This window comes from Cucurbita moschata, unplaced genomic scaffold (genome assembly GCF_002738365.1).
Source record: "Cucurbita moschata cultivar Rifu unplaced genomic scaffold, Cmos_1.0 Cmo_Scf00023, whole genome shotgun sequence".
Lineage (NCBI taxonomy): Eukaryota > Viridiplantae > Streptophyta > Magnoliopsida > Cucurbitales > Cucurbitaceae > Cucurbita > Cucurbita moschata.
In genome coordinates, this window is record NW_019268539.1 from 3,432,374 (window position 1) to 3,440,596 (window position 8,223).

Sequence of the window (8,223 nt, forward strand, 5' to 3'; positions counted from 1 at the left end):
GAAACTAACAATTTAGTCCATAAATTTTAGTTTTTAACTATTCAGTCCCAATACTTACATATTATAACAACGATGTCCGATTGAATATACCAGATAAATATTTATTTAAATTGAATTACCAAATAAATAGTTATAAAATAAAGTTTACGAACTAAATTGTTATTTTCTCCGAAGATTTCGATTTTTTTTTTTAGAATTGCAAAACGCATATTCTCCTATTTTAATTGAAAATAAAATTTAAATAGTCAAATTCGTAATTTTTCAGAAAAAGGAAAAAAAATAAATTTAAAAGATAAAAATAATGGGGCAGCCTCTCGATATCATGGTGTGCCGTGCGACTGCGCCTCAAAAGATATCCGTCGAAGAAGAGGAATTAGGGCAAGCAAATTAAGGGCTATTGTCGTAATTGTACATCACGATCGAGGGGTAAAATTGTAAACTGAAATAAAAGCGACGAAATGGTTCATGGAAACCCTAGACGCCCATAGTGGCTATAAATATGTGAGAAGTCTCGCTGCCAAGACCTCGCTGCTTGCTACTGCGTAAAATTGAGGCTGCTTCTTTCTTCTGATTTCTCTGCAAATTCTTGTGGGTAAGCATTCGATTCATGACCTTTGTAGTTGTTTTTTGTTTCATGTTTCTCTCTTGTTCATGATTTTCTTTGAACTGCTTAAGTGATAGTTAGTCTTCAGCTTGTCTAGTTTGTTCTTTGATTTAGTTTATATTCTTGTTCGGATGTTTTGAGTCAGATCTATGAATTGACGGTGTAAATCTATGGTCCTTTACTAATCTTGTTTAGCTTAAGTAGATTTATGTTTATAAAATCACTGATTGCATCCTAGGTGTTCGACAATCGATGATTCAACGTTGTGTGCTTAATCTTTTGTTCTGATTTACATCTTTCTATAGTCTTTAGCTAGTATGCCGATATCTGTTGTTAAGTAAATGATGTTTCGTAGTTGGATTCAGCATCTTTCTGTGTCTCAATTAAATTTTTTGGATTCTTTCCTAAGTTGTTAACAGTGGCTTATGGTCAGCATATATCCTAGTACATGTATGTGTGTTCGTAGGTTTAGTATTTTAGGAGCTTCTGATTTCAATACGCCTATTCTTGACGTTGTTTGTACCGGTTGTATGTGTTGGAATTGGAGTTGATTTGTGTTCCGTAACTTCATTTGTTTGTAATGTTAGATTTGTATGTATGTGTGGAGTACTGACCCCTGTATCTTTCTTTTTCTTGTAGGCTCATTTGGTTAATATCAAATGGGTAAGGAAAAGATTCATATTAACATCGTGGTTATTGGCCATGTCGACTCTGGAAAGTCGACCACCACCGGTCATCTTATCTACAAGCTTGGAGGAATTGACAAGCGTGTGATCGAGAGATTCGAGAAGGAAGCTGCTGAGATGAACAAAAGGTCATTCAAGTATGCTTGGGTGCTCGACAAACTTAAGGCAGAGCGTGAACGTGGTATTACCATTGACATTGCTCTGTGGAAGTTTGAGACCACCAAGTACTACTGTACAGTCATCGATGCCCCCGGACATCGTGACTTTATCAAGAACATGATTACTGGTACCTCACAGGCTGATTGTGCCGTCCTTATTATTGACTCCACCACTGGTGGTTTTGAAGCTGGTATTTCCAAGGATGGACAGACCCGTGAGCACGCTCTCCTTGCTTTCACCCTTGGTGTCAAGCAAATGATCTGTTGCTGCAACAAGGTTGTTATATGCTCAAATGTTTTGCTAATTTGTTCTGATCTTGATTTGCTTGCTTATAATTATGATTATCTTAGTTCTGATAGAGGGGTCACGATCATAGTAAAGATGCAATGTGGTTGTTTAACGGAATCCATGAACGGTACTGCATCATATTCTGACTATGATTTGTGCCCACTTTATTAGACAATGAATTCTGATCTGGAGGAGAGAATGGCCATTTGGGTATTGGCTCCGGTCTTAAAACTGGTGCGGTTCTTTGCGAAGAATCAATGGGGGTTCAAATCCCCCTCTCTCCACGTATGATGGATTTCGATGTTTATCACTATTTATGCGTTGAACTAACCACTCTCGCATGCTTTAAGTTTTTTTTTTGTGATTTCATTTTCTTATTTTTTTTTTGCTATATAGGTTTGGACATTTCTAAGCTTTTAGCAGTTTTTTTCCCAATGAATTTAAACAAATTTACTATTATATTTATCCTTCTATTTTGTATTGTTGATTTCCTTAGATGGATGCTACCACTCCCAAATACTCAAAGGCTAGGTATGATGAAATCGTCAAGGAAGTGTCATCTTACCTGAAGAAGGTTGGATACAACCCTGACAAAATTCCATTCGTTCCCATCTCTGGATTTGAGGGTGACAACATGATTGAGAGGTCCACCAACCTCGACTGGTACAAGGGACCAACCCTCCTTGAGGCCCTTGACTTGATCTCTGAGCCCAAGAGGCCCTCAGACAAGCCCCTCCGTCTCCCACTTCAGGACGTTTACAAGATCGGTGGTATTGGAACTGTCCCTGTCGGTCGTGTTGAGACTGGTGTCCTCAAGCCTGGTATGGTTGTCACCTTCGGACCAACTGGACTGACCACTGAAGTTAAGTCTGTTGAAATGCACCACGAGTCTCTCCCAGAGGCTTTGCCTGGTGACAATGTTGGGTTCAACGTTAAGAACGTTGCTGTCAAGGATCTCAAGCGTGGTTTCGTTGCCTCAAACTCCAAGGATGACCCAGCAAAGGAAGCTGCCAACTTCACCTCCCAGGTTATCATCATGAACCACCCTGGCCAGATTGGTAACGGTTACGCCCCAGTCCTTGATTGCCACACCTCCCACATTGCTGTTAAGTTTGCCGAGATCCTCACCAAGATTGATCGTCGATCCGGTAAGGAACTTGAGAAGGAGCCCAAGTTCTTGAAGAACGGAGATGCTGGTATGGTTAAGATGATTCCCACCAAGCCCATGGTTGTGGAGACCTTCTCCTCATACCCACCATTGGGTCGTTTTGCCGTCCGGGACATGCGTCAAACCGTTGCTGTTGGTGTGATCAAGAGCGTGGAGAAGAAGGACCCAACGGGAGCCAAGGTGACCAAGTCCGCCGTCAAGAAGAAATAAGCCATCCAAACAACAAAGCCAGCCTAGAGTCTGCATTTTGTGTGTCAATTGGTTTGAAGCATATGAGAAAAGACTTGTGGTTTTTGTTAGTTGTATGAGTGGCTTTACCTTGTATAGGGCGGCTCTCTCTCTCGTAGTAGCTTTTACTTATTTAGTTTTATGTGTCTGAATTTGTGTTGTTTTAATTTTGGTTTGTTGTTATTGAGTCATTTTGAGACATTATGTGATACAGTCACTTTTGGTTACGAGTAATTTGTATTTCTTCTTAACTGTGTTGTCTTGGTTTTTTTTGTTTTAACTTGTTTACCCATTTTTACCATGTTTTTTTTAGCTTTTTAGTCATTATATCTATGAAGGATTCACTAAAAGTTACCAGAGTAGGTAGGATTTGGGTCATTTATACATCAAAGATATTCTCTAGTGAGAAGGGCAATAACAATGTGGATGCATGACTCAACCTCAAATTAGGTTATCATCATGGTTTCTCCACTTGGGTGGGACAATTTCTAGTGCCTAAACCCAAATATTGCACTATAGCCATAATCCTAAGATATTTAATGACTATTCACTCCCCACCAATATTGTTTTTTTGAGTTTTTTTTTTTTTTTTGTTTCTCAATATTTTTAAAACATGTTTACCGGTAATGGATGTTTGTAATTAGTCCAAGCCTATTATTAACAAATATTATTTTATTTGAACTCTTCTTTTTGGGTTTCTCAAGATTTTTAAAACATGTTTACTACGTCTTATGTAATTAGTCTAAGCCCATTACTAGCCGATATTATTTTCTTTGAACTTTCCTTTTCGAGCTTTTAAAGTAAAGGAGAGTTTTCCATACCTATACCTTTTCGGGCTTTTACTAGCAGCAGATATAATATTGGAGAATTTTAAAAAACTTGAGGTGGCTTCGGTATTTCTCTACATCTTTTGCTTATAACTTTCAAGTTCTTATATTTGAGCCAACGGAAATGAAAGTATACCTTGTACTCAAACATTCAACTTTTAAGTCTTTATTGACCATTTTATTCCTTTGTTTGGATATAGTATTTCATTTATCTCCTATGTTTAAAATTTGTATCTATTTGGTTTTTCAACTTTCAAAATAAAATATTTGGTCATAAAGTTTGACATTAAATTTTTTTTTATTTTATATTTTTTATGAATTTATAGATCCAAAATTGAAAATTTTGGAATAAATTAATTAATTTTAAAAATTTTTGAACTTATTAAATACTTATTACACACTTTTTTATAATAAATTTAGTAAGAATAAACAAAATATTTTTGATAAAAAAGGGTAATTCCTATTAAGACCAAAATTTCCCCCAATTTCTTAAATTTTAATTGCATCTCATCTGAACGTCTCACCTTCTTCTTTCTTCTTCTCTCCCTTCAATTCTGAGAATCCGAAACCTTATTTTTCTGTAAGAACGAAAAAGGAAAAAGGTATTCCAATGGTTTCTTGAGGCCTTTTTAGTAGCTGCGGGCAGGAAGGACGATGACGCCGAGCCGTCGTAACTTCTTGAACTCCAAGATCCTCCTTTCTTTTCAACTCGTTCATGGAACGCGGCAAACCCCTTTCTTCTTCTTCTGAATCCAGCAGATCATCGGATCCGGAAAATGCGAAGGTTATTGAATGGGAGGACTTCGAGCAGGAGCTTGCCAGGCTATGGAGTCTCTCTTCGGCGCTCCAGGAAGCCAAGCAACACAAAGAATCTCTCAAGCAAAAGCTCGACTCCCTAATTCAGGTTTCCTTTTCGCCTTATAGATTGCTTCCGTTGATTCGAAATTTGCGGCTTAGTAGTTTTTTTTTATCTTTTATTCTATCTTCTGATTAGGAATTTTGGCCGCCTGCATTTTTCATGTCCTGTGTGAATTGGGTATTGGAAACTGGATCTATGAGCTTTTTAGTGATGTTGGAGAATTGCTCCGTTTGGTCTCTGTGGCAAAGGAATTTATGTATACTAGACGAGGCTGAGGGTTTTAGACCTTTTGTTCTTATTTTCATTTAGGGCTCCCTGGCATTTGTCCTAAAATTTACGAGTTGGGTGCTTCGATGAGGTCGAATTTCTAGTCATTTACATTCTTGCAAATACTTTTTGGTGTTTTATTGCATGTCCGTGTTGAATTAGAAGGCTAATTAGTGAAATTTCATTAAGAGAACAGTAAAATAGATCGCTGTTGGTCTTCTTGATTTGGTATTGGTGCTTTCCCTTTTTGGGGGGATTGAAAGGTTCTGATTGATTTAGTTAAGAAATGTTCCTCTGAGTGATTCCAAGCCTTGTAGATAAGTCTATGGACTTTTTGTTGTTATTTGCTGGGCAGGTTGATTCCGAGTCAGTTCGTCGATCAAATGAGCTTGCAGAAATGCGCGAGAAGCTCGAAGCAAGGAAATGTATTGTGGATAATATGGGCATGCGTTCTAAAATTGCATCAGAGGATGTTAAGAAGCAAGAGGAGAGTCTTAGCATTGAAGTTAGATCACTTTTGGTTGCTGGGACTGCTTTATCTAAAGCTAGGAAGCGATTGGAGGTAAATATCTACAGTATGATTATAACTAGAAGCCATATCAGAATTTTCATTAATATTTGGCAAGATGTATGTTCGGCTCATCGGTAATCATATTACGAAGCTAGTAGAGGTGGAAATACCAATGATACATGTGCACACACACGTTAACAATACTTTGTAGAGAGGCCTAACTTGTTAATAACTAAAGAAAAGGATGACGACTCCGACTGAAAGTCTCGGAGATGCAATTTTAACATATATTATCCCACAGCTCTTTTGTCTTCTTTAAATGGTAAGTTGCATAAGATTTGGAGTTTTTGTAGTATTCTTCTGCTATTTAGGATGATTCGAAATCCAAGCTATATTAGGTACTCTACTAACTAGCCAAGCAATCGGCATGCTGTTACGATTCCCTATCTTTGACAGGAATCAAATAACTTACTCTCTGGGGAAGAAGGCTATGATCGTCTTAAATGCTTACAGAAGATGCTGAGAAGAAGGCAGCAACATATGATTTCACAAGTTTCATTTCTCTATCCTGTAAAGATCTCGAGTAGTCCTGCTAAAGATCAGGAGCTTGAATCATTTCCCAACACTACTAGATTAGGTATGTGCTTGTAAGTTCGAGGCAGTCGATAATTCTTGATATATGAGACTTAGTTTACTCCAGGTATTGTAAGATTGTTGGGGGAACTGTTTTTAAAAAACTTCAATATTTTGACCACTTTTTGAAGTGCTGCTAAATTGATAAGAACTCACTAAAATATACACTTCGATACTACTATTTATGATGCAAAACCTATCGATCTTCGACCAGCATCAAGAAAATATCAATTCTGTTGAGTTTTTGTAAATGGGATGATGCCAGACTATTGTAAGTTTTCTGTCATAATCTGTTAATATTATTTTTCTTGTCCAGACTATTGTAAGTTTTTGTATTTTTTTCATTCTTCCAGGGAATTCTTCTGGATCTAAACCTGTCAACCATGGATCCTTGACAATATTAGGTCTAAATTTGAATGTGCTTTCATTTAAAAAAATGGGCTTTTTCAGCGATAAGAAAGAGACTCAGAGGTCTGCATCTGCCCTGGGATTTGTAGCTCATGTATGTTCTCCCTCATTTTGACCTCTTTTTGAAGTTGCTTAATGTTGGATAGGCTTTTTTTACCTTGTTTGCAGGTGATATTGAATGTGTTTTGTCTGGATTGTTGTGTTAGTGATATATTATGATTTGGTTATGGTTAACCTGTTATACTTTATGCTGGTTTAACAGTCAATTATTGTATTTTGTGCAGGCTGTTTCCCTCATATCTTCATATCTAAAAGTTCCTTTGCGCTACCCTTTACGCTTGAGTGGTTCTCGTTCGTACATTTGTGATTATGCCCCTTCAATAGAACCCACATCATCTGTTTCCTTATCTACCACGCTACCTGCCACAAATACGAAGCATGTCGAGTTCCCTCTCTTTTTAGATGGACAAGATACAACGAGAGCTGCTTACGCTGTATTTTTGTTAAACAAGGTATTGTTTCATTTCCTTCATTGGTCGTCTGGATTTTGTGATTCACCAGGTTCCAAAATAAGTAGTCGGTTTTTCATGCTAAGTAAGTAGTTAGTTTTCGTGCGAAGTGATCAGCTCAAACTCATTTCACTTTGATGTCGACCTTCTACCATTACTTATTGCATCTGTTAACAAGCCACAATGTATCATAGTTTCCCCCTGTTGTCTGTGGCAGGACTTGGAGCAGCTTCTGAACTTTATTGGTGTGAAGAGTTTGGGTCCACGCCATATATTGGCCAACTTGAAGGAGCTTCTGAGGATCATCCAATCTGCAGATTATATTGATAAGTGATGATCAACATTTTGATATGAAGGTTAGGTTTGTAGGTTGAACAACATTGTAAATGGATCAGTTGCATATTCTTATACAGGTGCGAATTCACCTTTTTCATATCATTATATACATTGTTAGCTATTGCTGATACCAATGTCCAAAGGGAAGTGTCTGGTTTAGTTTGTCGTACCAGCATCCGATGTACCGAAGAAAAATGAAATCGAAATGCACAAGGAAGATTTGAAAATGACCATACTGCAATGTTCTTATCCCTTGTATCTTTCTCCATTTATTTGTTTATAGTTGAAATGATAGCTAGCCTACCAATTAACATAGCCCTCCCCATGATGCTCGTGGAACGCCATTTTGATCTCCAGATGCCTCTCTTACATCTAGATCAATTTGAGAGTTCCAAAATTGTTGAAATAATTATGTCATATTTGGGCTTTTAACGCATCTACTAGGGAGTTCACAAATGCTTCATTTCCTTCTCCAACTACAAATGCTTCATTTCCTTCTCCAACTGATGTGAGATCTCACAAATCCAACCCCTTAGGGGCCATTGTCATTATTGGCACACCACCTGGTATTGGTCTCTAATACAATTTGTAATGGTCCGAACTCACCACTAGTAGATATGGTCTGCTTTAACTTCAATACGTGTTGTCATCAGTTTCACAATTTTAAAATGTATCTATTAGGGAGAGGTTTGCAACACTTATAAAAAAAAAATGCCAATTTTGAGAGCAAAAAAAATGCC

At 37.4% G+C, this 8,223-nt stretch overlaps 2 protein-coding genes across 2 annotated transcripts; both read left to right on the forward strand.

The window, feature by feature from the left end:
• The first annotated feature begins 471 nt into the window (after window positions 1-471).
• On the forward strand, window positions 472-3,384 carry LOC111460404 (elongation factor 1-alpha-like). The gene is made up of 3 exons (XM_023103651.1): window positions 472-592; window positions 1,244-1,725; window positions 2,234-3,384. The coding sequence occupies exons 2-3, from the start codon at window positions 1,264-1,266 to the stop codon at window positions 3,113-3,115; spliced, it is 1,344 nt and encodes a 447-aa protein (XP_022959419.1). The 5' UTR covers window positions 472-592; window positions 1,244-1,263; the 3' UTR covers window positions 3,116-3,384.
• A 1,059-nt stretch (window positions 3,385-4,443) lies between these two features.
• Window positions 4,444-7,710, forward strand: LOC111460405 (UV radiation resistance-associated gene protein). The gene is made up of 6 exons (XM_023103652.1): window positions 4,444-4,864; window positions 5,442-5,648; window positions 6,054-6,234; window positions 6,584-6,732; window positions 6,923-7,150; window positions 7,365-7,710. The coding sequence occupies exons 1-6, from the start codon at window positions 4,676-4,678 to the stop codon at window positions 7,479-7,481; spliced, it is 1,071 nt and encodes a 356-aa protein (XP_022959420.1). The 5' UTR covers window positions 4,444-4,675; the 3' UTR covers window positions 7,482-7,710.
• Window positions 7,711-8,223: the final 513 nt, after the last annotated feature.